General features: G+C 44.0%; 1 protein-coding gene across 1 annotated transcript in view; it reads left to right on the top strand.

The window, feature by feature from the left end:
* Nucleotides 1-23,405, top strand: part of LOC120979789 (calcium-activated chloride channel regulator 1-like) — a 76,431-nt gene that overhangs the window by 13,344 nt on the left and 39,682 nt on the right. Inside the window, exons 4-7 of the mRNA XM_040408746.1 lie at nucleotides 2,166-2,274; nucleotides 6,306-6,495; nucleotides 17,476-17,726; nucleotides 18,374-18,446. Of these exons, the coding sequence (XP_040264680.1) occupies nucleotides 2,166-2,274; nucleotides 6,306-6,495; nucleotides 17,476-17,726; nucleotides 18,374-18,446 (623 nt within the window). The remainder of the gene's footprint in view (nucleotides 1-2,165; nucleotides 2,275-6,305; nucleotides 6,496-17,475; nucleotides 17,727-18,373; nucleotides 18,447-23,405) is intronic.

The raw sequence follows: 23,405 nt of genomic DNA, 5'->3' as shown, positions 1-23,405 counted from the left end.
AAAAAAAAGAGTTATAGCTCTTGGAATGCAATTTAAAAAAAAATGGGTGTGGTCACTAAGGGGTTAATATTTTTGATTCCTTTGGTTATCTTTATATATATTTAGATATTGTGTGAAAATCAGATTTAATTTTAGGTCAAACTTATGCAGAAAAATAGAAAATTCTGAAGGATATCAAGCACCACTGTGTGTGTTAGACCTTAAACTTGTTGAACATTTAAGCAAAAGTTTATGTTTGTTGAACCTCTATTGTGGAGTAGGAATTATCAGCTCCCTGCTCCGTTCATCCCCGATTTCGACATCTCCCCATACGTTACATTAAAGGAGTTTCCAAGGGAGCAAATAGTTTGCATGCAGTAAAATCTATGAGTTACTAATGTATTGTTTGCAGCTGAAATTCTTCGGTAGGCAAGTCCCACATGCAGGCAAATATAAATAGAAGCAATATCTGTAACAGGTAAAAGGAATCGTAGTAACTGTAGTTCTTTACGTGATAATTAGTGTTGAGCAAAATGAACCCGACGAAGTGGAATTCGATCCAAATTTCAGGATAAATTCGATTCACTGCAAAGCCGAATTTCCTCGTGCTTCGTGGTAGTGAATCGATTTTACCTGAAATAGTGTAAAAAACAAAAATACTAATACTTACCTCCTTCATTTGCTCTCGGGCCGGCCACCGCCATCCTAATTGAAAATCTTGCATGAAATCCCTTGCGCGGTGACATTATCACGCGAGATCTTGCACCAGATTTTCAATCAAGATGGCAATGGCTGGCCCGTCGCGAGCAAATGGAGGAGGTAATTAAGATTCAATTTATTGTTCTATTAATTTTACACTGAGTTTTTATATAGGATCGCAGCATCTGAGGGGTAATTACGCCGCTCCCTGTTATTGCTCCCCCTACTTACAAAGAAATGCGCTTCGTGATGAACTAGTTCATTACAAAGCAAATTTTGTTTTTTAATTCGGTGAAGCAGCCAAATCGAATTTTCTAATACTTCACTCATCTCTAGTAATAATTCTGCCCACAGCAAGCCCTGAAAGCATCAAAACAAAAGTGCAACGCGATGTGAGGCAAGGTAATGCCTCACAATGATAATGTCACAGTAGGGAGGGAAGAGTGCAGCCCTGAAATCCACCCGCACCTTTATCCCTACCTACTTGCACAATTCATCCTAGCTGATGGCGTACAACTTGGCGGCGGTCCCTAAATTATATGCGTGCAGGGGCCTAAAGGAGATATAGGAAAAAAAACGTGAACAGAGTCAAGGAAGCAAAAGACAAAGCCAGGAGGTCATGCAGGAACACAGGGAAAAATACAACAACCAGGTCAATACAATCCAAAGTCAGAAGCCAAGAGGTCACGTCAAATCCAAGAAGGTCACAAGGTCGAGGTCAAACACAGAGGCGAGGTCAAAACACACAGTACAGGATATACACAATGCTGGTGAGGGTAGCAAGACCAATCATAGGCAACCTGTGGCCAGCAGGCTGCCTGTTTAAATAACCCCTACAGGTGAGTCACGTGACGTGGCCAGCGTCATGTGACTCTGATTGATCATAACACAGCTGAGCGCCGATTCAATAACATCGGCGCTCAGATCCCCTGCTGCTCGTTGTGTAGGGGACGGAGGACGCCGGCCACGCTGAGGAGGCATGCGCGGCCGGGTCCTCCCCGCCCCCTGGTCCCCATGGAGACGAGGACGTTGACCGCATCCTCGCTCCACTGTATGCGTGGGATGCCGGCAGCGCTGCGAATGAAGAGCGCGCCGCCGTCTCCCCGTGACAGATAAATAACTACTTCTGATCTATGGTGACATCATCTGGTGAGCACTCAAACATATATAGGTAGTTTTCTATATTTTTATATGCTCAGAACACCAGTAATACCATATTAAGGGAGAGCAGCTCACACCTGCTCTCCATTCACTTACGAATAAGAGGCATCTCAGGTTCAAGAAATGGAATGCATTCATTATATAGTGAAAAATGCAACTTATTATTTTTTTTTTTGGGTGGATTTCATAGAAATGATCTGATCATAGATAGACTTGATATAAATGTAATGTTTTTTTTTTACCTCTAGAGATTACATATATCTAAGGAAATTTTAATTTGTGTAAATAAAGATATTTATGTCTTGTACATTTCTTTTGATTTCTAGGAAGAGTGTTTGTCCATGAGTGGGCACATCTTCGATGGGGTGTATATGATGAGTACAATGAAGATAAACCTTATTATGTTTCCGGAAGCAGCAAAGTGGAAGCAACAAGGTATGCATCCTAGGATGTGCAAATGGTAGACCAGTACTCAAAATATTAGGGGCGGTGCTATGATTGAATAATTTCACCTTATGAAGACTCTTTTGCCTCAGTTCCTCCGTATTAATTGAATCTGCGGTTATAAATTCATTGTGTAGTACCTTACTGACAAAGGGTGCAGTACACACAGCATGGAAAAGGAGAGAACAGATGGAAATATAGTTGCACCATACCTATCCTCAGGTTGTATGTGGTATTGCAGCACAGTAACATTCACATTAATGGAGCCTAGCTGCAATGCCAGAAACATTCTGTAGACAGATGTGGCACTATTTTTGGAAGAGAGTAGTCATGGTTTTCTAATCCTGTAAACCCCATTAACCTCTCCCACACCACCGTTGTATATGTATGACAGAAGTCGGGACAGGAGCTGATGTCGCACCATAGCTACAATTCATGTAATTTTAACCCCTCAGAAGCCATAGTCAATTGCAACGATGACACCTGAGAGGTCTTTTCATGGCAGTACTGCTCTTCCATGGTCTGAACGGCTCCTCCACACCAGTTGCTATAGCAGCTCGTGCTCCTCTCCTTTGGTCCTCAAACCCTCTGAAGGATCTGATGCTGTGGCAGGGCTCCATAGGAACATAGCAAATTCATTGCAGTCTATAGGAGAAGGAATCAGATGCTCACATAAGCAATCTCCCTTGGGACTTAAAAAAAGGGGAAAAAAAATGTTTAGAAATATAAAAGTAAAAGTAAAAAGTAAAGTAAAATAAATAGTAAAATATAAATTTTTGCAGACAATACTAAACTGTGTAAAGTAATTAACATGGAAGGGGAAAGTATTCTGCTACAGATGGATCTGGATAGATTTGAGGCTTACCCAAGAAGTGGCAGATGAGGTTTAACACTGACAAATGTAAGGCTATGCACATGAAAAGGGAAAATAAAAGTCCCCCTAACATACTAAGTGGTAAAACACTGGGTAACACTGGCATGGAAAAGGACTTAGGAAGCTTTGCAAGATAAGGCTACACTCACACAACCGTGGTGTTTGCAGATACCGGCCCATGTGTGCTCCGCAATTTGTGGACCACACATACCACCACCATCATAGAAAATGCCTAGGACATGTTCAATTTTTTTTGTGGGCCCGCAGAACGGAACTACAGATGCGGACAGCAAATCAACGGATGCGGACTCATTCATACAGTTGCGTGAACAGGCTGAACTGGGTTACTATAAAAAAAAAAAAAAAAAAAAAAATCGAATCCCTCTTTCCCCATATTAAAACAAAAATAAATAAAAAAATAAAGATTATAGGCATCGTCACACCCCAAAAATATTTATTCCATGTGGTGAACACTGTAACGGAAAAAATAATCAAAATGGATGATTTGCAGTTTTTTCATCACTTTAGCTCCCAAAAAATTGAATAAATAGTGATCAAGAAGTCACACACACACACACACCACACTGAATACTAACTACAGTTTGCCTCACAAAAAATAAGTCCTATCCCAACTCCACAGATGTAAATATGAAAAAGTTATGGGGGTCAGAATATAACAATGCATATAAAAAAAATCCTTTTTTTGAAAGTTTTTATTTAAAGTATTAAAACACAAGAAAAACTATAAATATGTGGTATCGATGACACAGAGAATGAAGGTCAGTTTTACCGCATTTGGAACACTGTAAAAATGAAACCGATAAAACATGGTGGGAATAGGAAAAAAAAAAAAAGTTACCGTATGTCCCTGGGAAGGCAGGTAATAAAAAAACAAAAACATAAAAAAAACACAAAAATGGAAATCTCTGTCAGGAAGGAATTAAGCTACCAAAAGTGAAGGATGTCAAAAGCATGCAAGGCTCGATCTAATAGCAATTTCAGAATTTTTGCTGTTGGTTTTGGTATGTTAGGGTACGGCCACATGGTCAGGTTTCTGCATGCAGCTTTGGAGCCAAAACCAGGAATGAATTAAAAAAGAGGAGAAGTCTTATCTGTTCTTTTTACTTTCTTGGGGACAGACAGTAAAACAACCAAGGTCATTTTTGGTTAGTAGGATTCACAATTTGGGCAACCTATATTCAGAAGCAATTAGACAGTAGATTATCAGTAATACTTTTAATCATTGAATTAAAGAAAAAAAATGCCCAAAAGATAAATAACAGAAACAAGACGCAACAAGTGGTGCATTTTAAACCAGTGCACAAATTAGAAAAGGAACGGTCTTACCTCTTAATAGAGCATTGGTCACAGGGGGTACCCAACTGCCGAGCCGGGTATCTTGCCCTAAAATGCCCCTACTTGGCCTAAGTTACGCTTTACGCTCAGGTAGCAGAGTACTCGCCCTGATAAGGGCCACCCCTCTGAGCCTTCTAAGTCCACTACTGATGTAATAGCACTGTGCTACTAACAGTGCTGTCTATTCAATCCTGATAGCAAAAAAGAAGCGACACAACAGATAGTTTTAATTTTCTTTATTTAATGGTGCGATTGAGACTTTCTAAATATCTGATTTTAAAAATTAAGTTTTAGGAACACTGTTATTAGACATATGATAAAATAAGGCAAATACTAGTCTACATGACTAATTGTAAATATTTACCCTAAAGCGCCTTAACATATGCCTGGCGTCTATGTTCTATAGTACACAACCCCTCTAAGCCATCCATCAAATCTAGCTAGGGCACCCTGCTGCACCTTAAATGGAAGGATTTCCCGGCTGTCACGAGTTGGAGGTCCCAGGAGAGACCACCGCGTCGTCAAGCAATAAACGGAAATCAGGTACAGACACATAAGAGTTTATTGCACAAACATACATGGATGGCAGCACAGACAAAACATGAGCTCTATGTACCGTCAGCACAGTGGGAGAAAACCCCCACTGCGCCACTGTCTAGTAATACTCCAGAGGGGCGTAACTAAGCAACTCCTGGTTTTCACTAGAGCCCTAGATGGTAGGGTTAGACTTAGCCGCAGAAAGTTGCCAGGGTCCACTCTGGAGCGTGACCTAGACAGTGACAGCAGGAGCGAATGGACAACAGGTACCAGAAGGTACCGACGGCACATAGGCAAACATAACAGACAGGTAAATACAAAACAGGGCAAATAATAACACAAGCAGGAGTTCATGCAAGGGAGCAGGAGTGGCAATGAGCAGAGAAGGACTTGCTCCACCAGTAGTAAACTGCATGGCCTTGTCATGCCACTCAGCTGCAAAGGCTTGCTGAACACAGACATCAGAATAAACACAAAGTAACTAAAACACAACTGGCAGAACAGAAAGACAGGAAAAAGGACGCAAATGAACAAGTAGGGAAACTCACAGAGCACAGACAGACAGACACAGATCCCATGGGTCAGCAGCATGGGAGAGAGTACACACCAGGAGCAAAGCAGGACAAGACAACACACACCAGGAGAGCTGACACAGAACTGAGGAAAGCTCAGCCTTATATACAGGTTCCATGGGTGCAGCAGAGAGACCACACCCATGGAGCAGACAGAGGATTAACTCCTAATAGGAATACAGGGGAGTTAACCCATACAGAACCACAAATAATACAAAGGAACAGAACTTCAGTGAGGAGCGCCAAACAAGCAAGAACGGAAGGTCACAGCCAGAGATAGTGGCTGTGACACCGGCTCTGTGGAAGGAAGAAGCTGGGGGTTCCCAGGTAATCAGTCAGAATGTTCCAAAGCATTTCATTGGCAAAATTCCAAGGGACTGGTATATATTAAAGGGTTAGGATATGAATGTGACCTAAACCTAACTGTTCTACACCCGTCTACTGATACTGAGTGCCGGTATGGACATGAACAGTAGCGCGTGTTTTTACTTCCTTTCCTTTTATGATCCACTCCTGATTTTGGCTTTTGAAACTGCATGCAGAAACCTGACCATTTGGCCGTACCTTTGTAGTGGATGTAAAACGTAACATTTTGTGGACATTCCCCTGAAAACATAATCCAGACCAGATACACGTGTTAGCTGGTTATAAACGTTGATTTTGTTATCATACATTTTTTTTAGGTGCTCCCCGGATATTTGGGGTATTAATGTAATGAAAACAAGTGAATGTTTTGGAGAAAGCTGTCCGACAAAGGCTTGTCTCTTTGATTCAGCAATTGGTCTTTATGAAGAAGGCTGTGTATTTCTGCCATATACAAGCACATCCCAATTTTCCCAGGAATCTATAATGTATACACCGGCATTCTCCACAGTGAGTATTAAGCCAATAAATTCACTTTTCCAGGAGACAGTGGCCAACATTTACTAATGTGAGTGTGCCTAGTGGCACATCCAGGTTTAGAGAAAGTTTCTGCACTTAGTCCAAAAAAAGGCATGGCTTACAGGAAAAGGGTGTGGCCTCATGGGAATGGGGACATGACCTAGGATGTGACCTTCTGTTGCAAAATTGCTTCACAATTCTAGCATATATTCTGTCTCAAAATAAGCCAACCAATAGTTGGTATGGAGTTAGACAAAAGTGTCTGTCCCTGCACCAGATCACTATCATCCAGCCTGAGCCAGTTTTTGCAACGGCAATTATTATTATTATGGTTATTGTGTAATAACCTGAAGAAGGGATTGGTCCAGCTACGACATTTTCACACATTGCAATAGAAGACTCTCTTATCTATGGTATTGACAGCACTGGCAAAGTACACTTTTATTGAATTTTAAAGGACAGTGTCACATTACAAAAAAAAACTCCTAAGTCAGTGACACATATTAGGAAATTGCACTGCTGGGATCACTGAGCCATAAATTCAGTCTTTTCAGGAAATAGCTACATCTTTTGAAAGAACAAGCTTCTGTCAGAAGCAGTAAATCGTTTACTGCAAACAAGATGGCAGCACTGGCATCCATGGCCTCCATACTCCATGATAATTAGCTCATATGCTATAGGGTACTATCAGTCTTCCAACCAGCAATGCTCAGTGCCTCAGGTAGCACTCTTTTGAGCTGACTACTGTGGTCCCAGAATTGGCCATCACAACACCAGTCACAACACTCAAATACGCAGTTATTCAGCAAATATACCAATATAGTACCCCAGACCTGGGGGGTAGCACAAATTGTATATTGTTGTGCATTTTGTATTTTACTGTTTGCTTCTGGCATAGTCCCAGCAAATAATGGTTGGCAAAGGTTGACAAGGAACAGGGATTACCACTCTTCTTGGTAGTAGTGGGATACTACAAATTGTATATCGTTGTGTATTATGTATTTTACTGTTTGTTTCTGGTCATAGTTCCAACACAAAAACGGTTGGCAAAGGTTGACAAGTAACATGGCTAATCACTCTGTTCTTCCGATCTGGTAGAAGTGAGCTGGTCTTGTCCCCTGCCAAAAGGGGGAGTTCCTGTGTAGCTACAGAGAGAAGAAGAAGCTGACTGACAAGCTCCTGCTTCTGATACAGGATTCTTAAGTGAGAACTACTCCAATTGTCCTCAAGTTAAGCCTTGAGATTACAGACAGCAGTGTGAACTGCTACCATCAGCATTGAAGACATTGCTGCTAGGTGTAGGATTACAGCCTAGCCATCCATCACAAAACAACCACTAGGCCAGTATCACTTAAGAGTGGAATTGCCACCAACCAACCTGCCTCCATATCCTTACTGGTGCCAGAGAGGAACTGCACTTGAAGCCTGCTGCTGCTGTATATACTTCAAGTTCTATGTTAGTGAAGAAAAAAAAAAAGACTTTGTAACATTTAATTCTGGCCACATTTTTCAGTACTACATTTCCACTGCAATGATCCTCAGGGAGCAATGGCCCGAGGGAGTTCACTGTGACACAGCACTTCATCAGATCAACTACCACTCCTATCCTTTAAGCTGGCACCTCAAGGGGTTGCTGCACCAAGGCTTGACTTTGGAGGGAAACTCTGATCTATTTTAGGGTGCACCCTAACCTAGAGATGAGTGAATTTCTCAAAAATCTGATTCGGCCGGTTCACCGAATTTTTCGAAAAAGATCTGTTTCGATCTGAATTAATTTGTGACGAATCACGTTAAAAAACATCTATTTCCTGGCTGCAGAGAGATTGTATAGTGGCGTAGAACACTGTGCCTTGCAGTAACACGCATAGGGAGTCTGCTTTGGTAATGAAACAATACTGTGAGTCAGTATGAAATGCAGATGACAGGAGTCACTCTTAGAATAACTGCACACTTCACTTATTTGGGCAGTCACAGGGCCAAAACTGACCAAATAACTCAAGTATGAACTCAGCCTTACAGGTCGATGTTAGCGCCAAGAAGAAGAGCACTCCTTTTACACCGTCGTCAGCGGATTCCACATAGATGTCTACAGAACCTGTTCTATTAAATGCTTATACAAGTAGAGCCCCCCTGACAGAATGGAGAGGATGTCAGCAGTAAGTTTGTGTTGACGTCACTGATTATTTTGCCCTTCCTCTGATCCGTCAGAACAATAACCCCCAAAAAACGGATCCTGTCTGTTGAGCATCCGCCTTTACTCGGACAGCATTTGGTCAGTAATCCATCAATATTGCTAAAGCCAAAGAAAGCAGTGGATCCAAAACAGAGATGACATGTGAATGTAATATTTGCACGTCTTCTGTGTTTTGTACCCACTCCTGCTTTTGGCTACCAAATCATAAGCCAAGTGTGATGCAAAATATGGACCATGTCATACAGGCCTTAAAGCTGTTACATAGACAGGATCCGTTGTGTGTCTCATTTTTCCTTCCTTCTGACAGATCAGAAGAGTGGGGAGGGTGGGAACAGCATGAGAAGTCCACAGAGTGGCCCGATGACAGAGTGGTGAGGTTGCAGCAGCATGAGGAGAACACAGTGTTGCCTAGTGACAGAGTGGTGAGGTGGCAGCAACATGAGGAGACCACAGAGTGGTGAAGTGTCAGCAGCATGAGGAGACCACAGAGTGGCCCAGTGGCATAGTGTTGAGGTAGCAGCAGCATGAGGAGACCACAGAGTAGTGATGTGGCAGCAGCATGAGGAGACCACAGAGTGATAAAGTGTCAGCAGCATGAGGAGACCACAGAGTGGCCCAGTGACATAGTGTTGAGGTAGCAGTAGCATGAGGAGACCACAGAGCAGTGATGTGGCAGCAGCATGAGGAGACCACAAAGTGGCCCAGTGACTTAGCGTTGAGGTAGCAGCAGCATGAGGAGACCACAGTGTAGTTATGTGGCAGCAGCATGAGGAGACCACAGAGTGGTGAAGTGGCAGCAGCATGAGGAGACAACAAAGTGGCCCAGTGACATAGTGTTTAGGTGGCAGCAACATGAGGAGACCACAGAGTGGTGATGTGTCAGCAGCATGAGGAGTCCACAGTGTAGTGATGTGGCAGCAGCATGAGGATACCACAGCATGGTGAAGTGGCAGCAGCATGAGGAGACCACAAAGTGACCCAGTGACATAGTTTTGAAGTGGCAGCAGCATGAGTAGACCACAGAGTGGCCCAGTGACATAGTGTTGAGGTAGCAGCAGAAGGAGGAGACCACATTGTGGCTAAAATCAAATTTACACAGGAGAGTACCTCTGTTCGCCTGTATCATCAAGAAATCGTTTAAGGCTTTTCTCTTTTCATATAATCGGTCCAACATATGGAGGGTAGAATTCCAACGGGTGGAAAGGTCGCATATGAGCCTATGTTGGGGGACGCCGTTCTGCCGCTGCAGCTCAAGGAGGGGGTGCTTTGTGGTGTACGAGTGGCTGAAATTCATGCAAAGTTTCCTGGCCATTTTCAGGATGTCTTGCAGATGGGGTAAAAATTTCAGGAACCGCTTTACAACCAGATTGAACATGTATACCATGCAGGTGAATGGCTCAGCCCTTCGTGACGCAACACCGAAACCATGTTCTTCCCATTGTCAGTCACCATGGTTCCGATTTTGAGTTGTTGAGGAGAAAGCCAGGATTTGATTTCTTGATGAAGGACGCGGAGCAGTTCCTCCTCTGTGTGACCTAGGCAAACTAGGTGAGAACAGCATGACACCGCCATGCCCTGCACATGTGGTATGCTGGAGGGGCACTGTGAATTGTACCTGCAGTGGAGGCTGAGGACATGGTGTAGGATGAGGAGGCAGAGGCAGACATTGTCGCAGGACCAACAGTGTGAGAACGTGGAGGAGGAAGCGGCGTCACCCGGCCAAGTTGCTGGTGTGGCTGGGCAGAAACCACATTTACACAGTGGGCCATAAAGGACATATAATGTCCTTGACCATAGTTACAGCTCCACACGTTGGTGATGCTGTGCACTTTGGCAGACACTGACAGGCTCAAGGACTGGCCCACGTTCTGTTCTACATATGTGTGCAGGGCTGGTACTGCCTTTTTGGCAAAGAAATGATGGCTTAGGACTCTCCACCTCGGCTCGGCCCAAGCCATCAATTCTCTGAAAGGTGCAGAGTCCATCACTTGGAAAGGGAGGGACTAAAGCACCAGCAACTTGGCCAGGAGCACATCCAGCTTCTGCGCTGTTGGATGAGTGCACGCATACTGTTGTCTCTTAGCAATTGCTTCGGTGATCGATTGCTGGTGGAATGACTGACGAGGAATAGGAGGAGGAGAATCAGGAGCATCAGGACCAGCAGATGATGGGAAGGACAGACAGCTCACTTTGGTTGAGGTAGTGGATCCTTGACTGCATGAAATTGGGTGCGTGCCACTGGGTGATGCAGCGGTTCCTGTGGCAGGCTGGACCACCACATCGAAGCCAAGGTTCTCCCAGGCCACTTTATGGTGACGCTGCATGTGTTGACGCAGATCCGACTTCACCTTCTGCACACAAATTCGGCAAATGGCCATGTTCACCTCCTCCGGCAGCCTAACAAAAAATTGCCACACCGCCGAGTATGGCATATTCCCCGCAACACTCTGCGCTGACTGCCTGCTACCACTGCCTCCGTGAACCCCTGCCTCACTACTTTCCGGACCAGTAGGCTCCTGCAAAGCGGGTGGTCTACCCCGGCGCGTTTGGCTCCTGACCTCCCACTGCTGCCACCCTGCTGACTCACTGCCACGCTGCCACCCTGCTGTCTCAAACACTGCCTCAAGCGCAAGCTGCCACCCTCTTCTCCTGATGATGATGATGAAGCCCCTTCTTCACCCAGCTCCCAAGTGCGATCAGCTACATCATCATCTGCTACTGTCTGCACATCACTGATGTCCCCCTCAAAGGTCTCAAGGCCAAGAGGCGGACCGCTCACAATACCTGCTATCACACAACTCTCATCATCACTACTTTGCTGGCTACCAGAGGAAGCGGCAGATGTCTCTTCCAGATCTTGGCTGGGCAGTAGTTGTTGACTGTCCTCTAGTAGCTTTTCCTCACTGAAAAGTGGAGCAGAGCCTACGGCATATAATACTTTTCGCACTGAGGAACTGAAAATGACAGAGGAAGGTTCAGGACAGGTGGGGGCACAGGGCCTGCTTCGGGCCATGCCAACTAAGCGTCGTGTCAGAGGAACCCACCGACTCTTGGCTGGGGATGTCTGATGTCACTTGCGATGAAGTCAAAGACTGAGTCAACCATTCAAGCACCGCTAAGTTGCTGATCAAGACACGACCACTAGATGACACCGGGAGCTCAGGCCTCTTCTCACTGCGACTCCAGCTGCCACCCCACCCCCCCTTCTTCTGCTGCCTGTGACAGAAACATTTTGACCACTCCCGTTCCATTTGAAGGGCCCGTCTGTCTGACATACTGTATAATAAAAGAATTAGATTAAAATAATACCCAAAAAAGGCTGTAGTACAATGTTACTTCACTGCTGAACGACAATTAAGATTTTTTTTTTTCCTGATTAATCACAATTCAGGTCAATTAAGACATATTATTTTTCCTATTTCTACACCCCAAAATAAGAATAATAACAATCTCAATTCACTGCAGAACAGCTAATGGGATGTACGTATGTTTCCTTTTTCTACACCACGTAAATGGCTGTAGTACAATGTAACTTCACTGCTGAATGCCAATCATGACATATATTTTTTCCTTTTTTTTCCTATTTCTACACCCCAAATATAGAAATATAACAATCACAATTCACCACAAAACATCTAATAGGATGTACGTATCTTTCCTATTAATACACCTCGTAAATGGCTGTAGTACAATGTTACTTCACCGCTGAATAGCAATTAAGACATATATGCAGTATATATGTATATATATTTTTTTATAATCAATAAACTCCCCCCCCAAAAAAAATTTATCACAATTCACAGCAGAACGGCAAATGAGATATATTCCTGTTCCTATTTCTACACCCCAAAAAAAGAAATATAACAATTACAATTCACCACCAAACAGCTAATGGGACGTATGTATATTTCCTTTTTCTACACCACATAAATGGCTGTAGTACATTGTTACTTCACCACTGAACAGCAATTAGGACATACGGTATATATATATATTTTTTCTGATTAATAAACTCCCCCCCCAAAAAAAATCACAATTCAATGCAGAAGGTCAATTAAGGCTACTTTCACACTGCCGTTCGGGTGTCCGCTTGTGAGCTCCGTTTGAAGGGGCTCACAAGCGGCCCCGAACACATCCGTACTGCCCTAATGCATTCTGAGTGGACGCGGATCCGCTCAGAATGCATCAGTCTGGCAGCGTTCAGCCTCCGCTCCGCTCAGCAAGCGGACACCTGAACGCTGCTTGCAGCGTTCGGGTGTCCGCCTGGCCGTGCGGAGGCAAGCGGATCCGTCCAGACTTACAATGGAAGTTAATGGGGACGGATCCGCTTGAAGATGACACCATATGGCTCAATCTTCAAGCGGATCCGTCCCCCATTGACTTTCAATGTAAAGTCTGGACGGATCCGTTCAGGCTACTTTCATACTTAGAATTTTTTTTAAACTATAATGCAGACGGATCCGTTCTGAACGGATCCAAACGTCTGCATTATAGGAGCGGATCCGTCTGAGCAGACATCATACGGACCCGCTGTGAACGGCAGTGTGAAAGTAGCCTAAGATGTATTCTTTTTCCTATAATTACACCCCAAAAAAAGAAATATAACAATCAGAATTCACTGCAGGACAGCTAATGGGACGTAAATATATTTCCTTTTCCTACACCACGTAAATAACTGTAGTACAATGTAAATTTCCTGCTGAATGCCAATTGTGACATATATTTTTTCCTTTTTTTTCCTATTTCTACACACTAAAAAAAGAAATCTAACAATCACAATTCACCGCAGAATGGCTAATGAGACATAAGTATCTTTCCTATTAATACACCCCGTAAATGGCTGTAGTACAATGTAACTTCACCGCCTAACAGCACTTACGACATACATTTTTTCTTTTTTGTTCCTCTTAATACACCCTTCCAAAAAAAGTAAAACAATGTAAAATCAATGCAGGACGGTTAATAGGACGTACTTATCTATCCTAATAATACACCCCGTAAATGGCTGTATCACACAGATCTTGCACCCCAATCACAATAAAGGTTTGCTGGAATTAGTGACGTATCATATAGTGCAAACAACCTAAAAGCAGCAGTATAACTACAATTTGGATCCCCAATTAGTGCAGCAAGGTGTAATTTAATAGCTACTATTACACAGGCTGTACACTCTCCTATTGCACCCTGTTCTCCTTTTATGGTGTAGATCAGGGGTGGGGAACCTCCGGCCCGAGGGCCGTATGCGGCCCACGGTATCATTTCATGTGGCCCCCGGCCCCCTGCCAGAACATAATGTGAAAATGCTTATGACCCCTTCCATTATGGAAGCGGTCATTAGCATACGGGAGGCACAGGAAGGTGAGAACAGCACTGCACTGGCTGTCCTCACCTTCCCATGTCTTCTTTCAGCCCCACACTGTGTCCTGACACATCCAGCGTCAGGACGCAGTGCACGTAGACGTGCACTATGACCTGACGCTGTGCGGTGTGAGGTGACAATATAGTGCGGCAGGAAGAAGAACAGGGAGGGTAAGTGAATCTGCCAAGAGGCAGCGCCGTACGGAGCTGGAGAGGTAAGTTTATTTGTTTATCTTAAATACAGTATCTGATCTGATGTCTGATTGGGGCTGATCTGAGGCTAAAGGAGGGTGGGGAGGGTCTGATGGGGGTCTGATCTGAGGCTTGGGAGGGTCTGATCTGAGGCTGGGGGTGTCTGATCTGAGGCTGGGGTTTGATAGGGGTCTGATCTGAGACTAGGGGGGCTGATGGGGGCTGATCTGAGGCTGGGGAGGGTCTGATGGGGGCTGATCTGAGGCTAGGGAGGGTATTATGAAGGTCTGATCTGAGGCTGGGGGGTCTTATAGGGGCTGATCTGACCCTGGGGGGTCTGATGGGGGCTGATCTGAGGCTGGGCGTCTGATCCGGGTCTGGTCTGAGGCTGGGGGTCTGATGGGAGTCTGATCTGAAGCTAGGAAGGGTCTGATTGGGGTCTAATCTGAGGCTTAGAGGTCTGATGGGAGTCTGATCTGAGGCTGATGTAGGCCTGGGGGGTCTGATAGGAGGCTGATTTCAGGCTGATGGAGGTGGGGGCAGATATTTCGCTGAGAAAGGGACAAAGGCAGGGACAGTTGCGAAGAAAGAGGCAGGGAGAGTGAAAGCTGGGTGAACCCCTCTCTGGACCCCCTGGGTTTAGCTTCCTGCCATTAATGTCAAATAAGTAACATTCTGAACTTAAAAATTAGACTGCTATGTGTGGTCAATATGGCGCCTGTATTGTATGTAATATACTGTATATATATAGTGCAGGCGCTATTTTGTGCTGCAAAAATACAGCCCTCTAGATTATTTTAATTGAAGTGCAATTTCTGTAACTTATCCCTAAGTCAATTATATGTTTGACCAAATACAGCAGTAAAAAAATTTTATTGAGAATTTTGTATGGCCCCCGAATGATGTTACAAATATCCAAATGGCCCTTGGCAGCAAAATGGTTCCCCACCGCTGGTGTAGATGATGTCTCCCTATCCATTTCCTACACCTTGACTAATCTTTCCCTGAACTTGTAAAATGTTTTTTCAGCACAACAAAGTCTTTCCTATCACTGTCCCTAGCGTCTGCTGACGTCTCTCCCTGCACTAAGCACACTGGAAAATGGCAGAATCCAAAATGACTGAGGTTATTTATAGGGCTGTAACATCACAGGGCTGGCTGGCTGCTGATCGGCTGCATGCATGGCATTGTGTGTGATCCCTCGTTCCCAGAGTTCTTTGCTCCATGTCCTCACACGTGCAGCAGCCATTTTAGGAAAAAATTTGATTTGTTGCCACAAAGCGTGAGGAAATTCGGATTCGGTGCAAATCAAATTTTTCCTGAAATTCGGATTGAATTCCACTTCGTCAACTTCAATTCGCTCATCTCTACCCTAGCCCATGTGAGCAACATGACACGACACATGAACATCCCTGTGTATTCACTGTGGCAACTGGAGCAGCCACAGAGGTCTTTACAATGCACTAGTGATGAGTGAATTTCTTGATATTCCATCTGGATTCAATTCATCCAGATCGGTCAGGCAATTTAATCTGTGTCTGAATAAATGCAATCCAAATTGAAAGTTCTCCAATTGCCCTGACAAGTTGTATATTACATTCTGAGGTCTCTTATGTCTATATGTAACTCATTTTCAGCTAAAAAAAATATTTTTCAGTTTGTCTTTGACTTTATTAAAAATTTTGAGCCCCTTTTCTCTGTATAGCCCTGAGTTTTTCTAGTAGCAGGATCTGAATTTTCACTCTGTTACGTCAGGCAGCTCAGCTGACGGCTCCTTATCCTGATCTTATAAACACTCATTATAGCTCAATTCTTATCTTACTTATAAGAATGTGTCTTAAATAGGTGTTTAAGATCTTTAAATAATTTAGAAATAAGGTTTATTAGATGATCGGCACAAAGTGAAAGTAAAAAGTACAATTTACATAGCTAGACAAACAGTAAACCCTTTGTGACAGAATCGCTCAATATTTTTAATAAAGACCAACTTAAAAAATTATTTTTAGATGTCATCATAAAAAATGCCCTTGAAGTTGCATATAGCCTTTAATGTCAGGATATCATGAGTAATTTTAAAGTGACAGTGACGTATAAGGCTATGAGCAAAAGCATGGCTGCTGGTAGCAACAAACAGCCTGTTCAAAATCACACTGCATTGTAGGATTTTTTAAATTAAAGAAAAACAAAAATAAAAATGATTGCTTCTTGGCCCCAAATGCTGGTTTGTATACACACTGCTTGGGGTTTAGGCCGAATTTAACTTCTTTAGAATTCATTCGCTCATCTCTACCTAGCACCATGAATGGTCTTGGTTGATTGGCAACTGGAGACCCACCCAACTCATCTGGGTTTGAGTATACAGGTGTGTGATACAGCACTCACAGAAACCCCAGGGCAATACTGTACTTCCACGTTCTTCCAATTTCATATAGAGGTTTTTCCTCATGTAATTACATTGGTAATTGCTTCTAGGAGGTGACTACAGTGCTGTATAGAGGTACCATATGGCAACACCATACAGCAGAACACAGGGTAACTCCAGACCAAAAGCAACTGTGTACCACTGTACAGGTTCTCACAAACAGTTCTATTGTGTATGAGATGAGACCTAATGTTCACAGCTACATCTTATAGTGAGTGGACATAGACATTACTCGTAGCTGATAAAGTTCTAAATTAGAAATGAGCAAATCAATTTACAATTTGACCTGAATTTGTTGTGATTTGTTTTGGGAGATTTACACAAAGATAGATCTTCACATAATGCTTCACTAGAAACGAGATATGCAATATAGCTCTCCTTTTAAAAGGACAAGCATACCTACATATCTGAGTGGAGCACATTTCATGTGGGTACAATTGATTTAGGTCTGAATTGATTTCATTTAAAATAAAAATTCAGTAAATTCGACAGAAAACGAATCTAAAAAAATCTGCTTATCTCTATTTTAAATCACAAAATAGGCTTGACTCATATTAGTGATTCAAGGCTTCAGGAAATTATGGACGTGTCCCAGTAGACCAGTAAGTGATAAACACTATACAATGCGTCTGAGAATATTGACAATGTTGACAATGGCTATAGAACTGAATTCCTACTAAAGTTTTTAGTACTTGCGTTAGTACAAGTCATACTTTCCGCTATACTGTACATTGTATTAATGTATTAGTTTTGATATTAAAGTCCATACAAGAATATTTTTCCTAATTATCAATTCATTTTTCAGGTCACTGATTTCTGTGACTCCAATACCCACAACACCGAGGCTCCAAATCTACAAAACAGAATGTGCAATTTCCGCAGTACATGGGATGTTATCAAGGACTCAACAGATATAAGTTTCAGTCCTCCAAGACCTGACTTCAGTCCTCCAGTCCCATCCTTTACTCTGATGCAGTATAGGGACAGAGGGATTACTGTAGTCCGTGATGCATCTGGAAGCATGATAATGGTGGGTTCTAGGATAATCCAGCCCTTGTAGGGAGGCAACAAGACACCGATCTTGAAGCAGTTTACTCCCATACACAATCGGGAGAGCTGAGAACCACCGGTCAGACTCCTCTTGTGGCCACTTCTCTTCCCTGAAAACAAAAGGATTGGGTAATCCAAGGTGCCCAATACTTATTTCCCTTGCTGTTTGCTATGGGGGTAGACAGGAGGCTCCCACACATTACATGGCTGGTGCCACCAAAATTGGTGTTTTCGGCTTACGTTAATCTAGTGTCATTAATCCAGCCATAGGATAGACTTTGAGATTTCATGGTAGTGGGGATTCACCCCAATAACTAGACTTAAATATTACAAGACTTAAATATGTATGCTAATTCTAGAATTCTAGAAATGGGTGCAAATGTTCTATATGCTATTTAAAAATGTTTTCATAATATGGGAACTGCTTACCAGGATTCCAGCTCTCTGGGCGCAGATTAGGAACATACCACCAATGGAGCCATCTAGTGACAAGTTCCCAAGTGGCTCGGGTAGGTTATACTTGACATATACATTTACTCCAGTGCAGAATCTACATATAGGTGGTAGCACCCGGTTTTGAGTGGTTTTGCAGTGATAGTTTTGGTAGATAGTGAGGATAACATTCTGTTTTATTACATATTTGTGTCTATCAGCCAGATGCAGTACTGGCTAGTTTTATCCCGCACCATAATCAACTTTGCTATTTGTTTCATAATAAACACCCAAGTAATGGTCAGAATGCAGCTGATCAATTGGTGGATGAGACAGACGACATGCTAGATAATTCAATCAACATGCCAGAATTAGGCTAGTTTCACATTTACGGTACAGCATTCCAGCAGGCTGTTCCGCCAGAGATCCGTCATTGCAGGATGTTACCGGAATGCCCGCTGGCCCCATTAACTATAGTGGGGTCTGGTGGAGATTCGGCCGCAACCTAGCAAATATGCCGGGATTCGGACAGAAAAAAAAAATACTACACTCAACAGTTTTTCTCTGGCCAATTCTTAGAAGGCCAGAAGGCTGTATAGCAAATGTGAATGAAGTCTTAACCACCTCCGGACCGCCTAACGCAGGATCGCGTTCCGGAGGTGGCAGCGCTGCGCACAGTCACGCATATACGCGTCATCTCGCGATGGCCGAGATTTCCTGTGAACGCGCGCACACAGGCGCGCGCGCTCACAGGAACGGAAGGTAAGAGAGTTGATCTCCAGCCTGCCAGCGGCGATCGTTCGCTGGCAGGCTGGAGATGTGTTTTTTTTAACCCCTAACAGGTATATTAGACGCTGTTTTGATAACAGCGTCTAATATACCTGCTACCTGGTCCTCTGGTGGTCCCCTTTGTTTGGATCGACCACCAGAGGACACAGGTAGCTCAGTAAAGTAGCACCAAGCACCACTACACTACACTACACCCCCCCCCCCCCGTCACTTATTAACCCCTTATTAGCCCCTGATCACCCCATATAGACTCCCTGATCACCCCCCTGTCATTGATTACCCCCCTGTCATTGATCACCCCCCTGTAAAGCTCCATTCAGATGTCCGCATGATTTTTACGGATCCACTGATAGATGGATCGGATCCGCAAAACGCATCCGGACGTCTGAATGAAGCCTTACAGGGGCGTGATCAATGACTGTGGTGATCACCCCATATAGACTCCCTGATCACCCCCCTGTCATTGATTACCCCCCTGTCATTGATTACCCCCCTGTAAAGCTCCATTCAGACGTCCGCATGATTTTTACGGATCCACTGATAGATGGATCGGATCCGCAAAACGCATCCGGACGTCTGAATGAAGCCTTACAGGGGCATGATCAATGACTGTGGTGATCACCCCATATAGACTCCCTGATCACCCCCCTGTAAAGCTCCATTCAGATGTCCGCATGATTTTTACGGATGCACTGATAGATGGATCCGATCCGCAAAACGCATCCGGACGTCTGAATGAAGCCTTACAGGGGCATGATCAATGACTGTGGTGATCACCCCATATAGACTCCCTGATCACCCCCCTGTAAAGCTCCATTCAGATGTCCGCATGATTTTTACGGATGCACTGATAGATGGATCCGATCCGCAAAACGCATCCGGACGTCTGAATGAAGCCTTACAGGGGCATGATCAATGACTGTGGTGATCACCCCCCTGTCATTGATTACCCCCCTGTAAAGCTCCATTCAGATGTCCGCATGATTTTTACGGATGCACTGATAGATGGATCGGATCCGCAAAACGCATCCGGACGTCTGAATGAAGCCTTACAGGGGCATGATCAATGACTGTGGTGATCACCCCATATAGACTCCCTGATCACCCCCCTGTCATTGATTACCCCCCTGTCATTGATCACCCCCCTGTAAAGCTCCATTCAGATGTCCGCATGATTTTTACGGATGCACTGATAGATGGATCCGATCCGCAAAACGCATCCGGACGTCTGAATGAAGCCTTCCAGGGGCATGATCAATGACTGTGGTGATCACCCCCCTGTCATTGATTACCCCCCTGTAAAGCTCCATTCAGATGTCCGCATGATTTTTACGGATGCACTGATAGATGGATCGGATCCGCAAAACGCATCCGGACGTCTGAATGAAGCCTTACAGGGGCATGATCAATGACTGTGGTGATCACCCCATATAGACTCCCTGATCACCCCCCTGTCATTGATCACCCCCCTGTAAAGCTCCATTCAGATGTCCGCATGATTTTTACGGATGCACTGATAGATGGATCCGATCCGCAAAACGCATCCGGACGTCTGAATGAAGCCTTACAGGGGCGTGATCAATGACTGTGGTGATCACCCCATATAGACTCCCTGATCACCCCCCTGTAAAGCTCCATTCAGATGTCCGCATGATTTTTACGGATGCACTGATAGATGGATCGGATCCGCAAAACGCATCCGGACGTCTGAATGAAGCCTTACAGGGGCGTGATCAATGACTGTGGTGATCAACCCATATAGACTCCCTGATCACCCCCCTGTCATTGATTACCCCCCTGTCATTGATTACCCCCCTGTAAAGCTCCATTCAGATGTCCGCATGATTTTTACGGATGCACTGATAGATGGATCCGATCCGCAAAACGCATCCGGACGTCTGAATGAAGCCTTACAGGGGCATGATCAATGACTGTGGTGATCACCCCATATAGACTCCCTGATCACCCCCCTGTAAAGCTCCATTCAGATGTCCGCATGATTTTTACAGATGCACTGATAGATGGATCCGATCCGCAAAACGCATCCGGACGTCTAAATGAAGCCTTACAGGGGCATGATCAATGACTGTGGTGATCACCCCCCTGTCATTGATTACCCCCCTGTAAAGCTCCATTCAGATGTCCGCATGATTTTTACGGATGCACTGATAGATGGATCGGATCCGCAAAACGCATCCGGACGTCTGAATGAAGCCTTACAGGGGCATGATCAATGACTGTGGTGATCACCCCATATAGACTCCCTGATCACCCCCCTGTCATTGATTACCCCCCTGTCATTGATTACCCCCCTGTAAAGCTCCATTCAGACGTCCGCATGATTTTTACGGATCCACTGATAGATGGATCGGATCCGCAAAACGCATACGGACGTCTGAATGAAGCCTTACACGGGCGTGATCAATGACTGTGGTTATCACCCCATATAGACTCCCTGATCACCCCCCTGTCATTGATCACCCCCCTGTCATTGATCACCCCCCCTGTCATTGATCACCCCTCTGTAAGGCTCCATTCAGACATTTTTTTGGCCCAAGTTAGCGGAATTTTTTTATTTTTTTCTTACAAAGTCTCATATTCCACTAACTTGTGTCAAAAAATTAAATCTCACATGAACTCACCATACCCCTCACGGAAACCAAATGCGTAAAATTTTTTAGACATTTATATTCCAGACTTCTTCTCACGCTTTAGGGCCCCTAGAATGCCAGGGCAGTATAAATACCCCACATGTGACCCCATTACGGAAAGAAGACACCCCCAGGTATTCCGTGAGGGGCATATTGAGTCCATGAAAGATTGAAATTTTTGTCCCAAGTTAGCGGAACGGGAGACTTTGTGAGAAAAAAATTAAAAATATCAATTTCCGCTAACTTGTGCCAAAAAAATTTTTTTTCTATGAACTCGCCATGACCCTCATTGAATACCTTGGGGTGTCTTCTTTCCAAAATGGGGTCACATGTGGGGTATTTATACTGCCCTGGCATTCTAGGGGCCCCAAAGCGTGAGAAGAAGTCTGGTATCCAAATGTCTAAAAATGCCCTCCTAAAAGGAATTTGGGCACCTTTGCGCATCTAGGCTGCAAAAAAGTGTCACACATCTGGTATCGCCGTACTCAGGAGAAGGTGGGGAATGTGTTTTGGGGTGTCATTTTACATATACCCATGCTGGGTGAGAGAAATATCTTGGTCAAATGCCAACTTTGTATAAAAAAATGGGAAAAGTTGTCTTTTGCCAAGATATTTCTCTCACCCAGCAAGGGTATATGTAAAATGACACCCCAAAACACATTCCCCAACTTCTCCTGAATACGGCGATACCACATGTGTGACACTTTTTTGCAGCCTAGGTGGGCAAAGGGGCCCACATTCCAAAGAGCACCTTTAGGATTTCACAGGTCATTTACCTACTTACCACACATTAGGGCCCCTGGAAAATGCCAGGGCAGTATAACTACCCCACAAGTGACCCCATTTTGGAAAGAAGACACCCCAAGGTATTCCGTGAGGGGCATGGCAAGTTCCTAGAATTTTTTATTTTTTGTCACAAGTTAGTGGAAAATGATGATTTTTTTTTTTTTTTTTTTTTTCATACAAAGTCTCATATTCCACTAACTTGTGACAAAAAATAAAAATTTCCATGAACTCACTATGCCCATCAGCGAATACCTTGGGGTCTCTTCTTTCCAAAATGGGGTCACTTGTGGGGTAGTTATACTGCCCTGGCATTCTAGGGGCCCAAATGTGTGGTAAGGAGTTTGAAATCAAATTCTGTAAAAAATGACCAGTGAAATCCGAAAGGTGCTCTTTGGAATATGGGCCCCTTTGCCCACCTAGGCTGCAAAAAAGTGTCACACATCTGGTATCTCCGTACTCAGGAGAAGGTGGGGAATGTGTTTTGGGGTGTCATTTTACATATACCCATGCTGGGTGAGAGAAATATCTTGGCAAAAGACAACTTTTCCCATTTTTTTATACAAAGTTGGCATTTGACCAAGATATTTATCTCACCCAGCATGGGTATATGTAAAAAGACACCCCAAAACACATTCCTCAACTTCTCCTGAGTACGGGGATACCAGATGTGTGACACTTTTTTGCAGCCTAGGTGGGCAAAGGGGCCCACATTCCAAAGAGCACCTTTTGGATTTCATAGGTCATTTTTTACTGAATTTGATTTCAAACTCCTTACCACACATTTGGGCCCCTAGAATGCCAGGGCAGTATAACTACCCCACAAGTGACCCCATTTTGGAAAGAAGAGACCCCAAGGTATTCGCTGATGGGCATAGTGAGTTCATGGAAGTTTTTATTTTTTGTCACAAGTTAGTGGAATATGAGACTTTGTATGAAAAAAAAAAAAAAAAATCATCATTTTCCACTAACTTGTGACAAAAAATAAAAAATTCTAGGAACTCGCCATGCCCCTCACGGAATACCTTGG

This window comes from Bufo bufo, chromosome 9 (assembly GCF_905171765.1).
Source record: "Bufo bufo chromosome 9, aBufBuf1.1, whole genome shotgun sequence".
NCBI classification, from domain to species: domain Eukaryota; kingdom Metazoa; phylum Chordata; class Amphibia; order Anura; family Bufonidae; genus Bufo; species Bufo bufo.
This window is presented reverse-complemented; position numbering and strand designations above follow the sequence as displayed.